The following is a 25,153-nucleotide window of genomic DNA, read 5'->3' on the forward strand; positions in this document are numbered from 1 at the left end:
GTTCCAGTAACGAACCACTCTGGATCCGCAGGGCAGTGAAGTCTTTTGGGCAGAGCTGCACTCTCATCACGCTGCGGGCAGAGGAGTTTGTCCTGACATCTGTCCACAGCGTTGTCATCGCAGAGCTAGTGGTCCTGTTTCTGGAAGGACTGAAGAAGAGGTCCCAGTATGCTGTGGCCATGCAAGAGAGCAAGCAGCAAGGTTAGTCTGACAGCCCCTCTCTTGGGCAGGTAGAAGTCTTGTGAGAACCCCTAGTACGCACTCAAAAGAGCTAAAAGAGAAGCAGGAAAGCTCAGGGAGACAGAAACTTTACTCCAGGAAGAGCCAGTAATGAACACCACAATGAGCCAGCATCTCAGGCACCATAGTTCAGGCCTCCCTGAAATCAGCAAATCAACCTTCCTTCCCCCTTCACTGCTGTTGTTTGCTCCCTCTTGGACACTGCATAGTCCAGGAACTCCACCTGCCTGGACAGAAAGTGAGAGCCTGGCTATCTGGGGGACATTCTTCATAAGAGCTCCACAAGGGATGGAGATGGCTGTGGAATACCATTGACTGAGGGGGCGAAGGGTTAGGACACAAATGCCACATTCACTTAATTCTCATTCGTGAGCTCTTTTCCCTGCATCACTGCCAGTCCCAGGAACCCGTTCTGCTCCCATCACAATCAATGTAAGTTTTGCTATTGACCTCAGTGGGAGCAGGTGCAGGCTGCCAGAGGACATGTCAGTGACTGCTCCAAAAAGTGCTAGTGTATGATCAGCCATTGTTAAACAAATCACTTCCTACTGGTAACTGAGGCCAGGTCCTTGCAAACTCATTTCACTTGTCTTCATGATTGAAATCCCCTGCATTTTCTTCTGACATTATAGAGCCTGAATAGAATACTGCAGTTCTCTTTGTTTCCAGGGGACCCTGCCATTCTGCCCTTCAAGAAGGGGGACTTGCTGATTCTGACCCAGGACAAAGGGCTGGAAGCAAATCGTGGTGACTGGGCCTATGCTCAAAATGAAAGGACTGCCAAGACGGGGATTGTGTCTTTAGAAGCAATCTATATTATCCCTTCCATTGCAAAACCGTCTAGCCAAGTGCTGGTAAGGAGCATGTGATGGGGACACAGACAGTAATGGAATGGTCTCCAGGCCTTATAGACCCAGGGTTGAACGACATGACAGTACTGAATGCGACTGTTCATTGGAATGAGTGGTCCTCCCAACTTGGACCAGGTTGATGCCTTTCATAGGAGCAACAAACGAGTCAGAATTAAATGCAAAAACAAAGACAAAACAAACAAAACCCTTAGTCCAACAGTGAGGATGAGATTTCAGTTGCACAAAAGGAATAATATTCCAGATGATGGCACATACAGCAGCCATAACTCCATGTCCTCTGTGCTTTGTATGAATTTATACAGTTAATTGTAATGCATGGAAATGTGTGTACAGTTGAATTCCCAGATATTTGTGCTGAACGTTGGATTAATGCCACGATTTTGGATATTTTATTTCTGCCTTTTATAAAAAACCAAAACAAACCCCAAAGCCCCAGTGCATTTTTCAGAACTACATTATTTGTTGCAAATACAGTCACTGGATTTACTTATCCGACGGTTCCCCTCTTGCTGCAGGTTGGCTGATTGGAAATACAGGCCTACAAACGGATGGGAGTCGCTCCCATCTCAGAATGTTGTGTTAAAGGAACACACCTAACAGGCAGCCAGCACAAGTTTCACCCTAATCGCCATCTTCCCAGTGATTAATTGTCGATCCCAGTTTTAGAGAGTTGCTATATTTTGTACTGTACAAGTGGATTAAATGGGACAGTTTTGGGGCACACTTAACGCTAGGGCACCTCCTCCTGGCTGCTCTGGGGATTAGCTCCTTCCAGCACCCTCTTCTGCTGCTCGTACATGTGCCCTGCCGCTCCTTTCTCTGCAACTCAGGGTGCTCTCTCTTCATGGCTTGCCTTTTGTGGCTTGGCCCTCCACCTAGGTTAATATGGGCCTCCCCTTCCAGGATAGCAGACTCCTATCGGACAACTGTCCCAGGCAGGCTTTGTTCCACTGCCCAGTCTGTGCCACTTCCCCAGTGACTGGTAGGGGAACCCAGGGACCCTATGTCTAGCGACTGTGGTCTGCTTTTTCCAAGATCCTGTTGCTATGTCCCTGGACTCCTGCCTATATCTTCCGGCTTCCCCCTCTCTGGATTTACCAACCCAAACTCCCTCCTCTCAGGAAGTAACTGTAGACTACTCAATTCCATAGTCCCAAACAGACCTCCCTTCTCCGAAGCAGGGAGGGAGTAAGTGCAGACTATTTCCACTGAAGCCCCTTTCTGCTCCCCATTTCCTGGCTTTATACCAGACCCACCTGTTCCTTCTCAGGTGGGCTCCATCATCAATCAACCTTTCAATCCCTGGCTCCTCACCAGATGCAGCCTAGCAGGTTAATTAACCTAATTTAACCTGCTCTGGCTTGTGCAAGGGAGGACTCCTCATCCCAGGGACCTACTGAAAAAGATGCATCAGACAAAAAGGAGGTGGATTTCTAATGAGTGCTGTGCTGGCATTAGTCAAGACTGACTCCAGTGCTCGCTGTTGGTGTTTGTGTCTGCATAAGAATGTAACTCAGCTGCTTTCTTGAGCCTCTGCAGATTCCTAACACTATTGCAGCAGAGAATAATTGGGCGTGGTGTACAACGCCATCTGTGGGTATCCAATGACAATAACGTCAAACGGTTTGCGCAGAGCCCTGTAATAGTGCGAAGTCTCTGTGTATTTCCAGAGCTTGCTGATGATGTCACCCGATCAGAGGAGGTTGGCATCACTGAATTCCCGCACGGAGGAGGCAGAGGAAGAGGAAGTGAAAATGAAGCCCTACACGCTTGAGGAGTTTTCCTATGAGCACTTCAGGTAAAGCTCCCCGTACCTGGTGAGACTGCTCCATGCAGGACTCTGGAAAAAGGGTTCATGTCTGGCTGAATGAAACAAACCCTTTAATCCTACCATGGAGGTAGCAATGATTCCATGGCGGAACACACCTCTGAGCTACGTTTCCGCTTACTTACTTGTAATGAAGCTGACAGTGGAGTGACTCCCACTGGGTGGAGATTCTGACCCAGGAACTCCTAGTTTCTCCTATCTGCAGGGTTGCAAAGGCCAGACTAGGATGGTCTGAACTATAACGCTCTTCCTTCCACATAGCACTACTCTTAGCTCCAGGATTTGCCATGTTATTAACACAGAACTGGGACATGCAGTCTCCTCTCGGGTCCCAGCAGAGGGAGGAAAAATAGTTTTTCAAATCTCTGATGTCTTCTGTGCATTCCTTCTGCTGATATCAACAAGGATGTGTGGTCACAGTTCATTCCCAGGTCCTGGCAGTCCCATGTACAGTACTAGCTCACCTCTCTGGCATAGAACATGGTCACAGATTAGTCTTCACAGTGCTGGCCTCCTGTTTAATGTTACTACTGATCTAATAGGTCAGAGTGAACTATTTCTCTTTCCATTCAGGGTTCCTGAAAAGGAGTCCATCAGCAAAGCTGTCCTCCACAAATCCCGTGGGCGCAGCCAACTGTGGGCACTCTCCAAGGAACCTCTGAAGCAGCCCTTACTGAAGAAGGTGTGTGCAGATCCAGAACTTCGGGACCTTGCTTGCCAGGCTTTCATTGATATCCTTTCATCTTCCCCCTCAGCTGGGCGGAGCTGTGTTACTGGTGGGGCAATGGAAAACCTGCCAGCAGTGATCCATGTCTGTCTCACTTCCTTTAGTCTCATATTCCAGCCATTGTAAATGGGGGGTAGCTATATAGAGCACATGGGGTTAAGAGAGCCTCATCTTTCCCGAAAATGGAAAAACTGTTCAACTCTGCTCAAGGGCTCAGCAGCCCCACTGTGGCCCACCATGCAGGGTACATCCCGAGGGTCAATCCAGCTAAGAGGATCTTGAGGGAGCTGCTGCTAGAATGCACATACAATATGCCAGCAATTAAGTAATTCCACTTAGAAAGAGTGCGGTTTCCTGCATGATTCCAGAGCTTCTGAACTGTTGGGTGTCCTCCTTCGAGGGTCAGGCAGCTAAAGCCATGGGAGTCATGCGGCTGAGATGGCTGTGCTTGTGGAGAAGGTACAAGGAACAGAACAGGGTTCCTCTCATCAACACACACCAGGAGTCTCCCAAGAGCCCCTGTGGAATAATCCCAGGAGAGGCATTCTGGTACAGAGGGTGACAAATCCATACAATTATTAATGGTGGCTGTAAAAGTAGGCACAGCTCCTAGCTTGCTGGTGGCTATGCTGGGAAGAGAAGGGGTAGGTTCCAGTGGGCAGCACAGCCAGGGGATATGACTGGGCCTCATGTATCTATTGCTTGATTGGCAATGAAGCAACGCCCAGCACCTTGACCAGGATTTGCCCCAAGTCTCTGCTGATTATGTGTCCTTCCCATGAGGACAGTCCTTAACTGTGCCTTCACCCATCATGAAGTTCATGGGAGACTACCCCTCGAAACAGGCACGGTCCTCCATGGAGCTCACTGACCAGATATTCGTGGCAGCCATCCAGGAGGAGGTGCTGCAGGATGAGATCTATTGTCAGATCATGAAACAGCTGACCGAGAACAGCAACAGGTACCAGGCCCGTGTGCGTCTGGCCCCATCCTCCAGTACATGAAGGGTAACTCCAATCCAAGATCTGGGGAGCTTCTGTGCTGTAGCGAGCTGGAATTCCTGCAGCAGCTGTAGTGGGAGGGAATATCTGCAGGACCGGCAGCTGCAGCACCCTATAAGAAGGGTGTGATGGACACCCTTCCCTCTCAGCACTATTGGCTGGTGCTGGTGGGGAGCAAATGTGACTGTGGAGGCCACATCCCTTCCTGAGATTCTAGTACTGCAGCTTTACTCCCTAGGGGACTGTGGCTGTCTGTGCAGGGGAGTGAGGGGAGAGCCTTTTCCCCTCAGTGCTGGCTATGTAGCTGTGAATGGAGATACAGTCCTAGAGGTGTGTGCCTTTATAACCATTATATTAGGGGATAGGTTGTCCCGCTCCGCCTTCCCATCCAGCCCCCCACCAAGTTCAGCTTCCCTGCTGTAAGGGTCATGTTAGCACACGGTTGTCACTAGATCTTCTGTTGGCTTCCCCTCATTCTGATTGTTATGTATTACTTTACAGCGCCTTGCAGAATAGATGGATTGCCCCAGGGTCCCTGCCCAAAGAGCTTGCAGTGGAGTCTCAGACAGGACTCGGGGCAACAAGACAACAGAGTGAGGCAAGGTGGGAAGGTTGGGTCACAGCAGTACGGTTATGTCATGCTGACTAACTTCACGGAGTCAGGACAGAAATGGGTCCTTAAGGAGTGAGGGGATTTGAATGAGGAGAGGTCTCCCAGTCCAGGGAGGACATTCCACGTGCAGGGAGCTGCAGGAAACAAGGTATGGAGATGTCTGTGCAACAAAGCAGCAAGAGATGCACTGAGTCCGGCATTGTTAGCAGAGCAGGGTGGGCAGAGGCAATACGCCTGGGACCAGACTGTCAAGAGAGCTCAGCTTCCATTTAGGCATCAGAGTTAGTGGCTAGTGTTTTCCAAAGAGATCAACAAGGTGAGCTGCTGGGGCCGGAGCAGGTTTGAGAACAAGGCCCCATGAGATGTGAAAGCAGCCCCCAAGCAATTTCCTGTCCCAGAGAAACGGGCTCAGGAGGCTGTTGTGTAAAACAAATCAACAAGATTAATACATGTGAGACCAGCACGTTCTGTTACATCATTGCTATTGTTTCCTCTAGTAGCAATCATCGATAATGGGTCAGAATCACACTCCCGTGTGATAAGTGGAATGTACGAACATAGGCAAGAATAACCATTTCAGAACAAACATATACACAGCATGTACTTGAGATGGTTCGCTGTCTTGGGGCAGGAATTTGCTTACACCTCATTGTCATGTAAATAGCTTGTAAATCTAAACTGTTTCTAGGTTAACATTTGGCCTCACAGTTGTAGACGTTGGTGACATTCCATGGATCACAGCCAGTACCACAGTGTTACTGTGATTTCTAGAACTGCAGGCTGTCAAGACAACACATTACACCTACCATCATAGACCATGCACCATGGCAGTCCATCCAGGCGGGCTGGGCACAACTCCCTTCAGAGATCATTAGTGCCACTTTGCACACTGCTCATAAGGATTTAAGAATTACACAAGGCATAATGATCAAACCAGATCACTTTGGAAGGGAGCAAGGCAGCATGATCTAGTGGTTAGAGGATGAAACGGGCAGGCAGGATTTCTAGATTCTTTTCTTGATTGCATCTGGCTTGCTGTGTGACACTGAGCAAGTCTCTGAATCAACCTGTGCCTCAGTTTCCCCATCTTTAAAATTGTAGTTAGTTACCTATTTCTCAAGGGTGTTGTATGGCTCAATCTCAGAAAGAATTGCTATAGAAGTGCAAAGTATTATTATTATTTCACCAACAGAGTTTGCCAGCCTGCAGTGTTGCATCAGTGCTCTACCATGATGGTGCTGCAAGTGGAATGGTGGTGTACTTTGCATATAAATAGCTGTATAATGGTGTAGGAGTGTGTGGCTGTCCCTCCCCGTCAATCTCGGAAGAAGGCCACACCCCCTCGCTCTCAGGTCCCTCTCTAGACAAGGATTACTGGGGCATTAGCCATCTCTAAGCCCCTGGCCCTCTAGGCAGGGCCAAGTGGCAGGTAGTCCAGGGCCCTGGCTGCAGGCAGAGCACAGCACCACACATCCCATGGGCTCAGGCAGACAGCAGACAAACGCAGGCCTCTTGACCTAAAATGGGGAGACTGCCACCCCAGGGGTGGGGTTGCAGGGGATAGGGGAACCCCGGCCCACCCTACTCCACCAGGTCCCAGCCCAGGGCCCTAACAGTGGCAGAGGACTCTGCCACTGGGTCAGTGGGGATCCTACCACAATACGCTGACCAGTACTTAGGCAACACCACAACCAGAGTACAGTCTGGTGTCCCTGAGCTACTTCCTACACTCCTCTCGTGCTGTACCTGTGTCTTGGGGTTGTCCTCAGTCTCCCTGGGATACACTGCTAAGGCAGTTCCAGCAACTCCTCAGTGTCCCTGGCATCAGGTAGCTGTGGCAGCTCCTCCGCATCCTAGATGCTGTCAAGGTCTCTGTTGGACTCGAGTCCCAGCAGCAGGCGAGAGGCATCCATCTCCTCCAGTGGCTCCAGCCCAACTGAGCTAGAGGGCCCACCCTTTATACTTCCTGCCCCGCCCCTCTGCTTCTGGTGGGGTAGTTGTGGGTGACCTGGCTCCATCCATGAGGGAATGGGTGGCGGTCCCTCCTTGGCAATCTCAAAGGCCAGGCTCTCTCACTACAAATGGTATTAATACAGGTTTTCTAATTATGATACTAGTGCAGTTCCTCCTTCATTCCACCACTTTAGCCCTAGCTATTATCCACTGTGTCACTGTGGTAGAAATAAGCAATCCCTGGAACAGCAAGGGAAACAAATGTTGTTCCTTCCAGACTGGTGCACTATGGACCAAATTCTGCCCTCATTTACATGGGTGTAAATTCAGAAACACTCATCACTGAAGATCCTCCAGATTTATACTGGTGTAGCTGCGATCAAAATCTGGACCTCAGAAAAGTGACTGTGTAAAAGGGTCAAATCGACTTCCTTCACTGACCAAACTGGCTCATGACTCTTAGCAGTTCAGAGCCATCACCGTGACTGGAACTGGAATCTGTTCTGTTTCTGGCCTCATCAACAGAGTTCCAGCTGCAGAACCATTATTACTGGTGATGCTGTACAAGCCAGCAGACCCCAGAGTGACTAACAGTTTGCAGGGCTGGAGGTTAGATGTACAGTGCGTGAATTGAGCAAATTTGATTGAGAGTCACTGGGAGATGATAATCATGGAACCCCACCATGCCGTTGATACTGTCCTTTTTCAGAGTAGAATTGTATGCTCAGAAAAATCAACTGCAAGGCAAGTGCCTGCAGAGGTGCTGGAACAATCTGTACAGTGGGGGTGCTGAGAGCCATTGAACCAAACTGTAAAGCCTGTATCTGATAGAAACCACTTCAAGCCAGGGGGTGCTGCAGCACCCCTAGTTCCAGCACCTATGCGTGCTTGTGTTATGGGCAATGGGGCGCAGCTGGAGGAAGATGAATGCAAACAGTGTGCTACAAAAAATATTTAACACTATCCAAATAAATGTGAGTTGGTAGCACTCCATGGACATGAGCACCCAATTGCTTTGCAGGAGAAAGCCCCAGGGATTCAGCTGCCACGATAGTCTTGAAGCTGGAGCTCATTCTTATTCATGAGATTTGCAACTGTCATGAATAATTCATTAGCCTGGATTTAGCATGATCTCTGCCATTGTACAGTGCTAGCCTGCTGGGTTCTGCATGCAGGCTCTGGTGACTGGCTCCTCTCATTGGGAGTGACACAGTGCTCTATTGTGAGGCCATATTTCTACACAGGGCTTCTCGTCTCTGTAGCTAGTGCATGGTTTGAGGAGTACCGGCTGTTTTGTGTTTGCAGGTACAGTGTGAACAGTGGCTGGCAGTTACTCTGGCTCTGCACTGGCCTGTTCCCTCCCAGTAAATCACTGCTGAAACATGCCCAGAAGTTCATCGAGACTCGTCAGAAAGAGACCCTGGCTCTGGACTGCAGCCGGAGAATTCAGAGGATAATGAGGTAAAGAATTGCCAACCACAAGAGTTCAAAAATCATGAGTCAGGCCCCCAAACATCCTGAGACGGGGTTAAAAATCATAAGAGGGTTTAAAAAAAAAAAAGACAGTTTTGGGTGTTTTCTTTTGCCTTCTGAATTCGGAGCCATTAGGGAGCACTCCGGTCACATTCACAACCATGAAGGCTAGACACTTTTAAATGGAAGCTGAGATTCTCACAGAATCACATAACTCCAGGAGCTGGGGCTTTATGAAAAACACCAAATATTGTGAGACTTGTGATAAAATTGCAAGAGTGGACAACACAGATTCCCTTTTAGGATTCCCCGGATCATACAGAAATCACCAGGTTTCTCTTTCCCCTTCAGCTGCAAATGAGGATGTGTTTTGATTCTGTGGTATCCAGACAGTAAACTCAGTGTATGCCCCCCTCTTCATTTGCAGGTAAAATGTTGGGTTAAATTCACTATGCTGTGACTCCAGTGAAGCTGATGAAGTCACACACTGTGTAAATATGGCTCTGTGAACCAGAACCATGCTGAGAAGAGTAGCAACATCTGAGTGGGGCCCCATGCAGCATACATCCTGCTCAACAGAGATGCCAGTTGCACCCGTATCTTTCACCCTGCTGCTGCCTGGTCATCTACACCAATGCAATTCTCATTCTCACTGGGTTGCGTTACAGTTACACCCATTCTGCACTGGTCTGAGTGACATGGGGGCAGAGCAATGGGGTATCAGGCTCATAATACCTCTGGTGTACGGAGGGGGCAGGGTGCTTAGGTGTACAGCAGGTACAGAAAGCCTGCTCTGCAGCCAAAAGCTGATGCATTGTGAGGCGGAAGCAGGGCTATGATCATGCCCTGCTTCACCCTGACATGCATCCTGTTCTAGCAGGACATTGGTCTGCTTCCCTTATCGCCCCAGAGCACTAGCAACCCCCTGGGGACTGCTGTGTGTGCATGCGTCTCTCCTCTGCGTCTCAGCCCCTCAGAAAAACCACAGGAGCTGAGGGCAAAGCCCAGATACAACAAGCGTGAGGGACTGAAATCCTCTTTTGGTTGGTGTCATGAACGTGACGAGGGCTGTCACAGAAACTGAAGTGGTTGGTGGGATCACGTGATCTGAGGGGGAAGGTCTCACTGGTTTCCTCCAGAGCTGTTCTGAGTTACCTGACCTGTCACTGCAGCGAGCTGGTGCTGTGGCATCAGGGTCAATCAGATCTGTGGCGTGACACGTCTGTATTCCATGCCATATGAACATATGTAAGTTTAATCGTCACACTGTCTGGAGTGGCTCATGACTGTGAGTGCCTGCCTGAGGGCAGACTGTCTAAAGCAGGTCAGACACTCCTATCTGATGTGATGTTCTATAATTAGATTACACCAAGCCAGTAACAAATGTGAACTCCTAGGTCACTATAACAGTCTTACCAAGGAGTCACAAACAGGCCCCTGAGATTCTCCAGTCTATCTTGCCACCCAGACAAATTTGACTTAGTGATAAGTGGTCACTTACACCAAAAAAAAAAAAAAAAAAAAAAAAAAAAATCACACCACATTCAGTTTGTTTCCAGTCCCAAGAGACCAATCACTGACCTCAGATCAGCTGGCACCTAGATCCTACACCAAAGCGAACGCCTGTAGCCAATCCTGTAATAAACTGGCTAAAAGGTTATTAACTAGGAAAAATAAATGAGTTATTTACAGGTTAAAGCAAGCAAACATATACACACCAATGAGTTACTGTTTAAATCCTAAGCGGGCCAGAGTTGTAGTAACCTGTCAATTCAAAGCATCTTTCAGGGCGGACCCAAGACGCAGCCCTTGGGGAGCTCTGGCTTCAGTTTAGAGTCTCTGGCCCTGTCAGTATTCAAACAGCCAAAAAGATGGAAAATTTTCTCGTGACTTTATTTCCTTCATTCAGCTCCCAAGTCCACAGGATAAGTTTCCCTGCACGTAGCATTTCCCAGGTGTGATAGGGCCATTAACCAACCCTTTGTAGTGCATGCTCCTGGATGGCCCATCTGATTTTGACAGTCCTTCTAACTGGGCAGCAGGGAGAAAGGGGTTCACAAGCTCAGAGCAAATCTTTTCAAAGTTATAACACATTTCCCTATACTACAGAATACTGACATTGCAAGTGAGATTAATGCATGCTGCAACTTACAAGCATTTCATAAAGTCTGAACACTAACTACATTCTTATAAGACTAATACCTATTTTGAGCAAAACTAACATATAGGTGAACGAGGCTGGTCTCCAGCTATGAGTTCATTAGTTCTTAGTGAACGGCTGCAGCCTGGGCAAGAGCTGGTGCCTGGCCTGCCAGTGTCAGACAGCTTCCCCCTTTCCTCACACTCTCCAGCCCCAGTTCATCCTGACCTGGTTGTTACAGCTGTTTGTTCCAAACAGACTTTCTTCCCGGCCATTTCTCCCTGCAGATCTTCCAGCTCGTCTTCCCCCCCGTCTCTAGGAGTGGGCCCCGTGTCTAGTCCCTTCCCCCTGCCTTCCCTGGCCCAGACTCGGTTGGAATGCTAACGTGGCTGCTTTGCCTGCTCTCAGTGGGTGGCATTGTACAATTAGGGGAAACGTCACTGCAAAGTGAATTTCCCTTTAAGTTGCCTGACCAACACCAGGGCAGGAAAGCTATTCATTGCCTTGTCTTCTGAGGGACTGAAAGTCTCCTGCCTCCCCCCAGAGTGTGCCATCCTTCCACGGGGCACTGCTCAGCTAGACGGAGTTTCTTTAGCTGGGAAAGGCAGCTTTTTATTAAATGAAGACGGTCTCCATTAAGTTGCCCAGAGAGTGGGAGGAGGGTACCAGAGCATGTATGTTTCAGAGGCTGTTTCTTCTCCTGCTCGGTCAGTGCTGATTCTTCTCCCACCAGCCCATGGGGAAGGTGGGCTTCCTAAGACTCCCCTAAACTCTGGGGAGGGGGAGCCAAGCTGGGCTTCTGGGACTATCTCTGGTCCTCCAGGGCTGCACCTTCTTGTCATGGCTCCTGGGTAGGGAAAACCAGGGCCGGCGTCCCAGCAGGTGCTCAGGGTACCTTTCCTCCCCACCTAGGGTTACCATACATCCAGGTTTTCCCAGACATTGCCTCTTGTTCGATCCTCCACACTCGGTCCTGACGGATTTTTCAAATAAGAGGTAATATCCAGGTGTTTTAGGGAGCAGACCTGGTCAATCCTGATAGGTCCCTCCCCTTCATCTGCAACTGAGTGTCCCTTGCAGCTGCCAGATCCCATCCACCAGGCTCCAGCTCTCAGCAGGGAGGTGCTAACTGATGGCTGGTGCTGCATCCCTGGGTCTGCACCAGCTGCCCTGCCACCATGACAGACGGCGACACTGCTCCGCTGCCCCACCACCTTGAGAGAGGCCCCAGATACCCCTCTCAGTACTCACACAACCCCTCCAGCACCTTCCCAGGTACCGCTCCCTGTACTCTCACACATCCCCTCCAGCACCTCTCCAGGTACCGCTCCCAGTACTCCCACGTAACCGTTCCAGCACCCCCCTAGATACCCTTCCCAGTACTTACATATACCCCTCTAGCTCTCCCCAAATTCCCTCTCCCGGAACCCCCTCTCTCCCTCCCGCTCCAGCAGTGTCCTCTTTTTGGGACCCTGAACCCTGGCACCTCTTTCCCAATCCCTTAGGTCCCTAGATCAGGATGCAGGGAGAAGTGGCCCGTGCTGCTGCTATCTGACCCTAAGCCAGGCGAGAATGACTGAATCCTGGTGAGCTGAACGGGCACAGATGGCTGGCTCGTATCAACAGCCCTGCTGTTAAGCAAATGTTAGGTTCAGTTTTCCCCTCCTTAACTGACATTCACATTTTACTAAATTAGAAGAAATGAGGTTTTAAAAACACCAAAATAACTCCGTTCGGTGGGTCAGAGGCCAGGCCAAATTCTTCTCTTAGTCACTGTGGGTCCCCCCACGTCTCCTCATTGATCTGGCTGGCCACAGCAAGCCGGGTCTGCCCCACTTCTCCCCTCTACCTGAGCTACTCCACAAAGTGCAGGAAACTGAGAAAATAGCAGTACCTAAAATAATGGGCTAGCTTTGTCCCTTCTGTTGAGGTCTGGACTGAGTCAGACCCAGCTCCCCTTACCTTAAAGTGTAGCTCTACCTGCAGTGTTACTCTGAGCAGGGTTGGCGTGGAAGTGTATTCCACAATGCCAATTTCACAGTTGATAGGTAAAAACATAATGCTTCTAACAGCCCTTCCAAGCTGGGGGCTTAGTGGCACCTGCATCATTAGCTGTATTAAAAATTCTGCATTGGAATCTCAGTTAAATTCTTTTGACGATGCATGAAGCAGAATAGAATCTAGCTCTCTCACCATGGTCTCGCAAACAGGAGGAAAAAATTACGTTAGCTATTAAAGACAGAAGCTAAGATGCCGAATACACACAAATGCCATTTTTATCTGGCCACTTTGCAGAGTAGAATGGCTTTTTAATGGATGCTCCATCAACCCGCACATCCTTGCTCTGTTAATATATTTAACATGCTTTAGGGCCAGAGGTGCAGTGGGAAACTCTCCTTTCCCAAAGCCAGAGTGCTGGGGTCTTTGCTTCAGTTTAATCTCATTCTGCAAATCCCCAGGGGGATGAGTGAATGTCCAGCTCTGAAGTGCTTTGGGTTGTTGTTTTCCAGGAGCGGCTCTCGGAAGTGGGCTCCCCATAACGTGGAGGTGGAGGCCATCCAGCAGAACATCACCAAGATCTCACACAAGGTTTGCTTCCCTAACAATACAGAGCAGGTGAGAACTCCCTCTTTTTCCCACCCTTGACTTATTTGATTCATGTTGGGCCACATTTCAATGGAGTATGGTGCTGCTCTGTGCAGAACAGTGGCTGAATCGGACTCTTCATTTGGTTCATAAGATCTACCTCGACCAGTGGTGGGCAACCTGCGGCCCACGGGCTGCACGCAGCCCGTCAGGGTAATCCGCTGCTCCCATTGTCCGGGAACAGCAAACCGCGGCCACTGGGAGTTGGGGAGGAGGGGGACCATGCCTGAGGATAGTCAATGTAAACAAAGTGTCTCACGGCACACCAGTGGATTACCCTGACGGCCCGAGGGCCGTAGGTTGCCCACCACTGACCTAGACCCACAGAGAGTTCTGAGTTGTCAGCGCAGCTGAATCTGTTGCCTCTAAGCACCCCTTTCTTCCTAGTGCATTCCATCAGGGCCTCTGTTATGTTTTAGGTGTTTGAGGTGGGAACAAACACCAGAATCCGGAACCTGTGTCAGACCATTGCCTCCAAACTGCAGCTGAGCTCCTGGGAAGGATTCAGCCTCTTTGTCAAGATCGCAGACAAGGTAACTCCACTCAGGTGCGCTACAATGGAGCGTGGCAGGGAAGTCTGACCTATGAGGAAAAGCTAAAAAAGACAGGACATGTTTAGTCTGGAGAGAAGAGGATGGAGGGGGGAGCTGATGAGTCAAATATGTTAAGGGCTGTTATACAGAGGATGGTGATCAGTTGTTCTCCATGACCACTGAAAGTAGTAGTGGTAGTAATGGGTTTACTCTGCAGCAAGGGAGATTTAGGTTAGATATTAGGGAAAACTCTCTAACTATAAGGATAGTTAAGCACTAGAATAGGTTTCCAAGGGAGATTGTGGAATCCCCCCCATCACTGGATATTTAAGAACAGGTTGGACAAACACCTATCAGGGCTGGTCTAGGTTTACTTGGTCCTTGAAGGCTTTCCGAGGTCCCTTCCAGCCCTATGTTTCCATGACTCCATGAAGGTGCAAGGTGGTTTAGGACCTGTGGTCTCTGTGGGTAACATCCCTATGTGAAGATGAGTAGTTGGGAACAGCAGGGGAGAACATTGAGGGCCACACTCCTGTATCGGGAGGAGAAGGATCACTTACTGCACACTGCTGTGGTCAGATCTTTTTCATGCTTAGGGTCGGACCCTGCGAGGTGTTGGCCTGTAACTCCAGTTGGCTTCCATAGTGATGGTGGGTGCTCAATACCACCCTTGAATTAGCTCATCCCCCAAAAGCCTCTCTGACTCAAGCTGAAGCCAGGCTGTTGGTGCTGGCAGTCCAGCAGGTCTTCCCTCTCCTTCTGGTGCCATTTGATCTTTGTGCACCAGGAGCAATAGATAGTCTGCAAAGCGCTGAGCTCCAGGAGAGAGGAGCCCTGTGTCTGCCAATATTGCAGCAGCAGGAGCTGGCAGAGAACAGGGAAGGCAGCTTCCATCTGTTTTAAGGGCAAGCAGCCAGGGAGGAGGGAAGAAAAGAATAAACAGAGTAAAACTCCAATGAGAGAAGGACACTTCCATTAGCCTTCCCCCTACTCCTCCCCCCCCCCCCCCATCTCTCCTCTCATTTCCCCCCCCCCCCCCTCCCCCCCCCCCCCCCCCCAATCTCTCCTCTCATTTCCCTTTGCCTCTGATCCTTCCCCTCCATGCCTGTGCTTTCGCTGTCTGTACTGTTGGCAGGGACAGTTCAGGCCATACTGACCTTCACTGTCTCTGGGTGATGCAATTTCCTTCCTCCCATTGCTCTGCATCTTGCAGGTGATCAGTCAGAATGAGGCCGACTACTTCTTTGACTCCTTACGGCAGGTTACTGACTGGACTCGGAAGAACAAGCCAGGGAAAGATGGTAAGGAAAGGGATCTACTCTTGGTGGCTGTGTTAATCTGTAGCAGAGCAGTGGGTGAAAAGCAGGATCTATTCATCCTTTGTGAACGTCTGATTGGTGGGTTGGTAAAACCCATTTCTGGCATAGTGTTCGTGTGCATCATTGGTGTTGTTTGCCATGGTACTAGGAACCAGCTGACCTGGGGCGGCCAGGACAGGGTTGTTAAAGACAGTGGAACTGGTCTGTATATGGGTAGCGGTGGCTGACTTTGATACCTTTGAGTTTCTGCATCTGTAACGTGCTGACTCGTGGATCTGATGATTGCAAGTTACAGTCTGGGACTTGTGCATTGCCAGACCCAATGTCACCAGGTACACACATCAAATACTACACAGGCTCTCAATATAATTCAGTTCCTTGCTTCATTAGCAGCTTGTTATGTGGATTATTCTGGCAGCCAATTTAATATCTGAGCCCATGTTATCTTGTTGTATTGTTTAGGGAAAGCACTTATGGGGTTAAATCTGATTATAATTCTCCCCCTCCCACACTTAAGCTTGTAGTTCTAAATTTGGGTTGAACTCAAATTCCACCCACTTTTCTTGCTAATTTCTCCAAAGGACTGGGGTCAAAATTGCCAAATGTGGCCACTGACTCTCAGTTGCTCATTTGGAGATATCTGGAACCCCGTTGTCTGAAGCGCTGAGCAGGCAAGCCTGTCAACTTGAAGTTACCAGGAGATGTGCCTGCTAGCACTCGGAACATCAGGCCAGAGGGGTCAAATACAAGCACCTAAAATCAGCATCTCCTCTCACAAAGGCAGCTGGCAGTGAATGTTTGGTAGGATCCGGACATAATACACACAGCTAAGGAGCTCTGCCATTTCTTGCCATTCCACGAAGCAGTGTACACGTGGGACTGTCATTCCCTTCCCTCCATCGCATCAGCTCGCTCCTGTTATAAACCTACAGCGACTGACAGTAACAATAGTGCAGGCTTCATTTGCCAGTATCTTTAACATTATTTCTATAAATAAATCAAACCTACAAAGTACAGTAGCCCTGAGCTATGTGGACCAATCAGAACTGGCCTCAGGGGACAGAAGCATTGACCCAAAAGGGCTACAGTTCCTTAGAGGATGACCTGGGGAGCACTGACAATGTTGTTGTTCCCGTAGGGGTTGCTGTGGCTGTGACTTACCAGGTGTACTTCATGAGGAAGCTATGGCTGACTGTAACTCCCGGGAAAGACCTGAAGGCTGACTCCATCTTTCATTACCACCAGGTAACTACGTCTCTAGGGAATGGCCAGTAAGGGAACTCATGTCATGCAGTGTGATCAGGGCGATATAGTGGAGAAACCGATCCTGCCGGAGTATTTATTTCTCCATCTCAGACAGGGCAGCCACCATCATAGCTCCAGGGGCACACACAGATTTTAAAACACATAATAATCAATTTGGCATCTGTCAATATAAATTTACCCCTCAGGGCTGGCCTTTTCCAGGGGCTTGATCTGTGAGGCCTGCATCTCCATTTCACAGTCTCTGCCTGGCTTGGCCCATATTGGCTCCAGACCATTCTGCACAGATTCACTGCTTATGCCTTCCAGGAGCTGCCCAAGTATCTGCGAGGATATCACAAGTGCTCCAAAGAGGAAGCTGTCCAGATAGCAGGGCTGATTTATAAGGTCCGTTTTGACAAGGACCGATCGCAGCAGGCAGCCATCCCCAAGATGCTGAAGGAGTTGGTGCCAGACAATCTGATCCGAGCGATGGCTCCGGAGGAGTGGAAGAAGGTAAAAGCCCCTACCTGTGCTTGAGGCAGCCAGCCGGTCCTGCTCCTCACGCTGCCGCGGCTACTCTTTTACACGCCCAGCTCGCGGAGAGCTAGCGCGAGGATGGCTCCTCAAGCTGGGAGTCAGGCCGCCAGCTCAAAGTGCAGCCGTAGCCTGTTCCTGTTTATAGCCAGATTTTGCATCCTCTAAATAATTCTCTGACATGTGCCTGTGTCCCCAGAGCTGTGCAGTCCTCTCAGAGACCACCCCAGACATAGACGCCGACTCCGTGGGTGCTCCGGGGCTGGAGCACCTACAGGGAAAAATTGGTGGGTGCAGAGCACCCACCGGCAGCTCACCTCTGCCTCCACTCCACCTCCTCCCCTGAGCGGGCCACCGCGTCCTGCTTCTCCCCCCTATTTCCCAGCACTTGCACCGCGAAACAGGTGTTTCACGTGGCAAGCCTGGGGGGGGGGGGGGGGGGGGGGGAAGGGAAGGGGGGGGAATGTGGCACACTGGGGGAAAAGGGGGGGCCAAGGCAGGGTTTGGGGGAGGGATCCAATGGGGGCAGGGGGGGGGCAGAGCCGGGGCAGGGGGCGGGAGCACCCATCGGCACCAACAAAAGTTGGCACCTGTGACCCCAGACCTCTTCATTTTCTGTGTCTACCATGGCTGGGTGGACGGACACTCAGTTAGGAAATGTCATTGGATTTGAGAGTTAACTTCATCCACATCAAAGCCGGTTCACATAATCAGCCTTTCATGGGTAGCCAGTTATCATGTAGCAGCCAGAGGCAGTATACACACCTCTGCGCAATTCATAACAAACAGGACAAAGACCCCTCAGCCCCACCAGGCAGAGAGAAGGGTTGGATGGCTGCTTGGCAGGGAATCAGAGGGTGTATGCATTGACAAGAGGTGCCAGGGCACAGCTTGTCCTACCCATTTGTATAGGACAGGTGAGACTTACTCGTGGAGGCAACTGTTCCCCTGTGTTTGACTCCCACCCTGACTCAGCCACTCCCTCTGGGGCACCTGCTTCTGCAGGGTCTCATCCAGCCCCCTGGAGAGAGGACAGACAGGAACTGCTAGGAGCTCCCCCTCCCTACATGAGCTTCACTTTCTCTGCCCCAGGCCCAGGGGAGGAGGAGAGCTGGGAGCCCTGGGTGGAGTTTTCCCACTGTGCTGCCTGGAGGCCGAGCCAGGGAAGCTGCTGGGCCAGGTGACCTTCACTCAGGCCTGGTGGGGAGCTGCTGGTCTGGGAGGATCTTCAGTTCCCATTGCTGGAGTCCAGGCCAGAAACCTGGGTAAGGGGAGCTGCTGGGAGATTTCCACCTTCCTTCCTCGTGGCAGCTGCAGGAGACCCCGGGGCTCCCCCATTCTTGTAGGCATAGGTGCCCCTTGCTGCCTTGGGGTGATGTGGCCACGTGACTGATCCTGCAGTGTGATGGGTGAGTGCATATCTGCAGGACAAACCCTGGGTGGGGGAAAGCCTGCCCCCACTCTCTCACTTACTGGGGTGCATGTGTCCCTTTTCTATACAGAATATCATCGGCGCCTACAGCAAACACGAGGGCAAAACAGTGGACGAGGCCAAGGTTGCCTTCTTGAAGCTGATCCACCGGTGGCCCACATTTGGGTCAGCCTTCTTCGAAGTGAAGGTGTGTCTAGGCGGCTTCTCATTCCGTGTGCACTAATGGTTCTGCCAGGGGAGCACCAGGTGGGGTGCGCTCATCTGCCAAATGGGAAGCTATTCCAGCCCCCATCCCTCCTGCAAGAGAGGGGGAGAGACTGTGGGAACACATTAGTAAGGGAAAGCAAAACTCATTTCCTTCCCTGTGGTGAGGTTCGTGGTCCCTGCCCTCTTGTGGGAGCGAGTCAGTGGTCTAGTTCCAGCTCCTGGGAGAGCTCTGGCTCATGAAACTCCTCTGTCCTGTTCACCACTCTTCTTGTTCCAGTGAAACATAATTGTCATAGGGGGCCATGGTGGCACAGGGAGAGGGGCCCCCTCCGGTATCCAGGGCCACTCCCCATGGGGGTGCTTGAACTGAATTCTTGGTTGGTAGGAACCAGTGCAGAGAGGAGCACAGGAGGATGTGTTCGGTGACTGGGTCGACTGCTGCATTATATATTCTTTGGAGACCTTTGATCATGTAGGTGCCTCCCTAACCTGAATGCAGTGTTCTGGGTCCTGCTGCCCTCAACCTAATGCAGATGCCTTCTACTTCTTTCTTCCCCAGCAGCAGTGCACACTACTAACCTTTTCTGCCACAGTCCCCCTCCAATCTCCTATCATCCCCCACGGTTTGGCCCTCAACACATTTTGGTTTGTGCAGTACCAGGAAGGGTGTGCCGCAAACCAAAGTGAGAGAACTACTGCCCGATAGCCCAGAGCTAGCAAACTAGATCTGCCTTTAAACAGCCATTGTGTAAGTCTTCGGTATAGTCTCAGAACAGTCACCCTTGGTAATGGTTACATGGCACTTTCTGAGCTGTTGCCTCAGTGTTAATTTGATAGTGACAGTAAACAACATTGGGGAAAGTTGAAGGTCTCTCTGCGATTAATAGGAATCTTCATTCGCCTCCTCACAAACACTCGCTTATTTTGTTCCTGATCACCAGCAAACCTCCGAGCCAAGTTTCCCAGACATCATACTGATAGCAGTCAACAAACAAGGAGTCTCGCTAATACACCCCAAGACCAAGGTAAGAGTCACTTCTCCAGCGCTTGGGGGACGCTGCAGTCTGGCTCTCTGGGAAATGCAGGCTACCTCAGCTTGGCAGCTGTAACGAAGGATCCCCTCACTGGCCAGGCCCATTAAGGAACAAGGGATAGGACCTTCTACTTGGATCTTAGGAGGAGACAAACAGAGCCCCTATTCTTGTTCTGGGAAACTGAAGGATGGGTGGTGCCCAAAATCACCGCTTGGGATTAGAGCTGCTGTTCCAAAATAATTCAGGCAATTGCTACAATCAATCTCTGCCCGGGAAAGGAAAGACCTGATGGCAGCTGTAAAGGGGAGTGGTGGCAAGAAGGATATGTGATGAGGAAGGAGCAATCCCCAGCTGAAGGCGTATGGCCAAGTGGATGGAACAGATAGTAAGGAACCAGCTTTAGGGAATTAGTGGCAGGAAAGCTGAGCTGTCTACAGGACAGCAAATATGTAGGATGGAAAGAGACAGGTAATCAGACTGTAGGCCTGTCAGTGTAGTTGGCTCTGTCAAGCCTGCAGAACAGGGCCATGTCTACACTGCAATAGACCTGTAGCTGGCCCCGCTCAGGTAATTTGGGCTGCAGGGCTATAAAATTGCATTGTAGATGCTTGGGCTGGAGCAAAGGCTCGGAGACCCCCACGTAGGGGCGGGGTCCCAGAGCCTGGGCTGCAGCCCAAGCCCAAACATCTTCACAGCAACTTTATAGCCCTACTGCCTGAGCCCAATTCAGCTGACCTGGACCAGCTGCAGTGTAAAACATACCCTATAAATTCTTATTGTGAATGTCACCATGTTGCTTTTTACAAAAAAATAAAGGCACTGGTGTATCCAATGGCTTAATGGCTACTAACATAAGCAGCAGCATGGCATGGTAAAGGCTAACAGTGAACAACAGCCTTCCAGAAACCCAAAACCGCAGGGATCAGTTGCTCTGTGCAGGAAGGGAGGATTATGCTGTGCTGCTGTTTGGGGCATGAGCTGAATTCAACAGCTGTGTGCCAGTCCCTAACGGAAGGCATTAGGAGATGAAAGGATACGCTTGCCTTACTGGAGTGCTTTCTCTAACCTGGCACAATCTGTTTTCCTTCCGAACTGTTGCACTGTTTGGTTATTTATGTCTCTTTCTGCCTGCAGGACATCTTAACAGTTTACCCCTTTAATAAAATCTCGAACTGGAGCAGTGGCAGCACATACTTCCACATGACAATTGGAAACCTGGTGCGGGGAAGCCGGATTCTGTGTGAGACATCTCTGGTGAGGAGCCTCACTGTCCCATACATGTTCTCCTCCTCAGGCCTTGGCTACACTTACCCGCTAGTTCGACAGCTGGAAATCGAACTTCTGGGTTCGACTTATCGCGTCTAGTCTGGACGCGATAAGTCGAACCCGGAAGTGCTCGCCGTCGACTGCGGTACTCCAGCTCGCCGAGAGGAGTACCGCGGAGTCGACGGGGGAGCCTGCCTGCCGCGTGTGGACCAAGGTAAGTTCGAACTAATTCGAACTAAGGTACTTCGAACTTCAGCTACGTTATTCACGTAGCTGAAGTTGCGTACCTTAGTTCGAATTAGGGGGGTAGTGTAGACCTGGCCTCAGTTTTCCCTTTCTTATGTCTATAAGCATCACAGATACCTGGTGTAAGGATGCTGATGTACATGAAAACAGCCAGAAAAGGAAGGAGACCCTGTAACAGGGCCGCCTTCGTTCTGCCTGTCTCAGTCCACAGATTACACAGAGACCCTTTTGCTGGTTCAACGCCCTGGGCAGTTTATGTACAGTTGCATCCCACCATCTTCACAGGATGCCTAAGACCGTTCCCAAGCAGAGGAGAGCACTCTCTCACTCCCTCTTACTGCCTGCTTCCCTCCTGTGCTCTTCCTTCATGTGCCTATTTGGGGGCTTTTGGCTAATGGGCCTTTCTGCCCTGCTCCACCCACAAATTAGGCACAGCCTTGCATAGTCAGCTCCAATCTGCTTTGCCTGATTGGGGCGGCTGTGAAGAGTGCTGACTCAGGCCTTTATACCGAGCCCTTTGTCACAAGCACACTGCTTCCTGCCATGACTGGCTTTAGGCTTGATAGAGATGACAAGAGCTTTCTTTCGACTCCCTGCAAAAACAGTAATTGTTCTTCCAGCTTAACTGACAAACTGTCTCGCAGGTCAGAAGCAGATTGGTGCTCTATGGCACCAGCTGCAGTGGAGGAGTGAGTGATGGGTTGAAGCCAAAGTGAGGGGAAAAAAGTAGCACTTGCCCCCGTTCTGCCAGCAAACCAAGCTTCCCCTCCCTGAGACACCAAAATGAGACTTCACTCAGCTAGATCTTTGTAATACAATTACAGCCCTGTACTTTTCACAAATACAAAATAAAATGAAAATCAATATATAAAAAACCTCTCATCCCATAGTGGTAGCTCCTGTGCCAGGGGGCTGGGCCAAGCTCTCCTCTCCAGGCATTGTGACCTGGTGCACGGAGTTGCAGTGCAGCTCAGATTTGGCCTAGTCAACCCTCCATTGTGACCAGGGAGGGCAGTTGGGTCAAATTTGAGTGAGTGGTGTTGTGACCCCCCCCCTAGGGTCTTCTAACCCTCCTGGTGAAAGTGTCATAACACAAAAATCCTGAAAAGTAATTTATAAAAAAAAATAATAATAATGGAGTTTGAAATATGATCTTCCTTTTCTGGTATGCTTTGATCAGCAGCGAAATGGTTAGCAGTACTGAGACCTTGTCATTAGATTTCAGTGTCAATGATCCATTTAAATGAATGGGGAGTCCCATTTCTCCCAGAAGTCTTGTTTCAGGCTGTCTGCAAGACTCAGGCAGGCATCACTGCATGGGTTTATAAGGGCTCGTATTGTTAAGGTTACCTTTGCAAACGTAAGGACTAGTGACTTGTATATGAAAGCTGAGATTCTGAAACACAAGATGGCAGCCCACAATGTAAAACATTAGTTTGCTGAACCACTACAAACCAACCCTGTTTGATCACTAGACCAGGGACCACATGGCTTCTTGCAGTGTACGCAGCACTGCTTTTAATAGCGCTACTGTAGTAACACACCAACTGGAGCCATGGAAAAGAATGATCTGAACGACGTTAGGAACTGGGAGAGGAGGTAGACATAAGGAACAGGTACAGAGAGCACACAGCTTGGGGAACAACAACTCATGTTGCCAGCTGGCACCTTCTAGAGTTCTTTTCAAGAGACTAGGTTAAAGTTTCTCTCTCCTGCAGGGTTACAAAATGGATGACCTGTTGACATCCTACGTACAGCTGCTAATGAACGCTGTGAACAAGCAGAGGAATCCCCGCCTCCCTCCCTGAGGGTAGAAGCCTGCAATTCATATCTGTGCCAAACAGCCTCCATTTCATATCCCAGACCAAAACCCCTTTTAACACTAGTCCTGCCAATTAAACCTCTGATCACACCCATTCTTTGGTAAGCCACGCTGGTGAAGTACTGCCACAGGGGAAGCACAAATGAGCACACGCTAGCTAACATTTTAAGCTCTCCTGTTCTAGACCCAATGGACAAATTCAATATGGATTATAAACGTTGCAGCGTTTTCCTGGATTTCAACATGGACACGGCCCTCAATTAATACATGAAAAAGCAGTCTGAAAACCTCTTCAGATCTACTATGGTGTCCTCCATTCTGACAGGGACATGCTCCTCCAATTCCTTCCTCCTAGCAACATAGGACATAACTTCAGTCTTCTAGCATTAGTATACTCACAGTAATAGCCATCCTATTCTGCTATTATGGGAGAAACTGCATGGCTCCTGGACAGTTCAGGCTGGTAAGCCATACAGGGCTTTGCAGAAGGGAAGAACCATTTCTCCTGTAACATGGTTATTGTCTGCTGTCTTGTTGCCTTAGATAAGTTGTGAGCTAGTGCACTTCCTTGTGTGTCCCCTTTGGTAACTGCACCTGGGTGTCCCCCAGCCTTCCTTTCTCATAAGGAAACAGCACAGTGCTCCCCAATATGCATGAACACACACTGATTCGGGCTGTTATTAAGGACTGATTCTGGACCCTTACACTGACAACTCCCTATAAATACTACTCAATGTGACTCAGGGTTGCACAGGATTGAGCCTATAACACACAGAACTCTTTTGAAAGAGCCATTTTCCTGCTCTATAGAAGTGCTCCTAGCATGGAGTTATGTAGACATTCTTTCAGGAGACAGAATTCCAATTAGTTAATTTTATTGGTTTTCATTTCTCTTGATCTTTCTCCAACTTCCTGTTTGGCAGACAGCTTGAATGGTAAAGCCTGATTCAGAGTTTGTCTATGGAGGAGCATGTGATGAACAACTCCTGTCAGCAAGAGAGAACTTTCTCACAATAAGAACTGCTCAGAGTTCAAAAATCCTGGGAGGTAACCTTGCCCCTACGCTACTTTCCAGTACTAGAAGAGCAAATACTTGTCCTTCCCAAATAAGAACCACCCTCCTGTGACCACAGGACATGTGGTGCTTTTAGTGCATTTACACCAAGTTCCTTGAGGCATGGTTTGACAGTGCTGGAAAAGCAGTGCTGTTGAATCTCTCGTTCTAGTTTGCCAATGTATGGACAATGGGCTTCATTGTCCCCTGGACGTCTGCGTGTAACACAGCCATTAATGGGAGGATTGTACATGCACTGCAGGGAGAATAAGGCCTCAATATCTCTATGCATCTAAATGAGTGCCACACTTTTCAGAATAATTGATCTTTTTGCAACCAATCAGATATTCCCAATGCAATGTCCATTGCCAGCTTTGAGACTACCAATGTCAAGGTGTTAATGCTGGCATCATACCTTTGAATTCAATTTAATTAGATATAGTATCTGATAAATGTTTTATATATTGACTCCGTACTGAAATCTTTGCAGCCAAACTATTCTGTTTCCCGTTTTTAAATAAACTGTTGCAGATCAGTGATGACAACGTGGTTTCTTTCTTCCACAAGTCTGGTGAGTGCTCTCCCAACCTCAATATAATCTGAAAACCTCTCCAATAGCTTATACTACCTCTGCCTTACTACAGGATACCATTCACCACTGACATCCGTAGTCCAACCTAGCTACATGGCATGTGTCAGACACAACAGCAGTGCCTCCACTATACTAGAGCATTGATGAATACATCACCCTCGAACCAGCACTGATCAAAAATGTTTCAGCAAAACATTCTTGTCATAGACTCACCCTCCTGGAGCACCTCCTCATGGCAAGACCCAGCACTGCAGCCCCTCCACCTCACCTTCCTCCTCCAGACTTTGGTGCTCTGTGTGGTGACTTAGTCCTCTGGCCAGGTCACACCAAGAGTCCCATCCCTTCTTGGGTAAGAATGTCCCAACTCAAAACCCAG

The 25,153-nt window shown here is 49.6% G+C and overlaps 1 protein-coding gene across 1 annotated transcript in view; it reads left to right on the forward strand.

The window, feature by feature from the left end:
• The window catches only part of MYO7B (myosin VIIB), an 82,797-nt gene extending 58,073 nt beyond the window's left edge, over positions 1-24,724 (forward strand). Inside the window, exons 34-48 of the mRNA XM_034782084.1 lie at positions 32-201; positions 910-1,094; positions 2,783-2,910; positions 3,514-3,671; positions 4,475-4,628; positions 8,540-8,695; positions 13,358-13,463; positions 13,913-14,026; positions 15,240-15,327; positions 16,484-16,590; positions 16,918-17,103; positions 18,627-18,743; positions 19,705-19,788; positions 20,932-21,051; positions 23,028-24,724. Of these exons, the coding sequence (XP_034637975.1) occupies positions 32-201; positions 910-1,094; positions 2,783-2,910; positions 3,514-3,671; positions 4,475-4,628; positions 8,540-8,695; positions 13,358-13,463; positions 13,913-14,026; positions 15,240-15,327; positions 16,484-16,590; positions 16,918-17,103; positions 18,627-18,743; positions 19,705-19,788; positions 20,932-21,051; positions 23,028-23,117 (1,963 nt within the window). The 3' untranslated portion in view covers positions 23,118-24,724. The remainder of the gene's footprint in view (positions 1-31; positions 202-909; positions 1,095-2,782; positions 2,911-3,513; positions 3,672-4,474; positions 4,629-8,539; positions 8,696-13,357; positions 13,464-13,912; positions 14,027-15,239; positions 15,328-16,483; positions 16,591-16,917; positions 17,104-18,626; positions 18,744-19,704; positions 19,789-20,931; positions 21,052-23,027) is intronic.
• The last annotated feature ends 429 nt before the right edge of the window (positions 24,725-25,153 follow it).

This window comes from Trachemys scripta, chromosome 9, assembly GCF_013100865.1.
Source record: "Trachemys scripta elegans isolate TJP31775 chromosome 9, CAS_Tse_1.0, whole genome shotgun sequence".
Taxonomy (NCBI): domain Eukaryota; kingdom Metazoa; phylum Chordata; order Testudines; family Emydidae; genus Trachemys; species Trachemys scripta.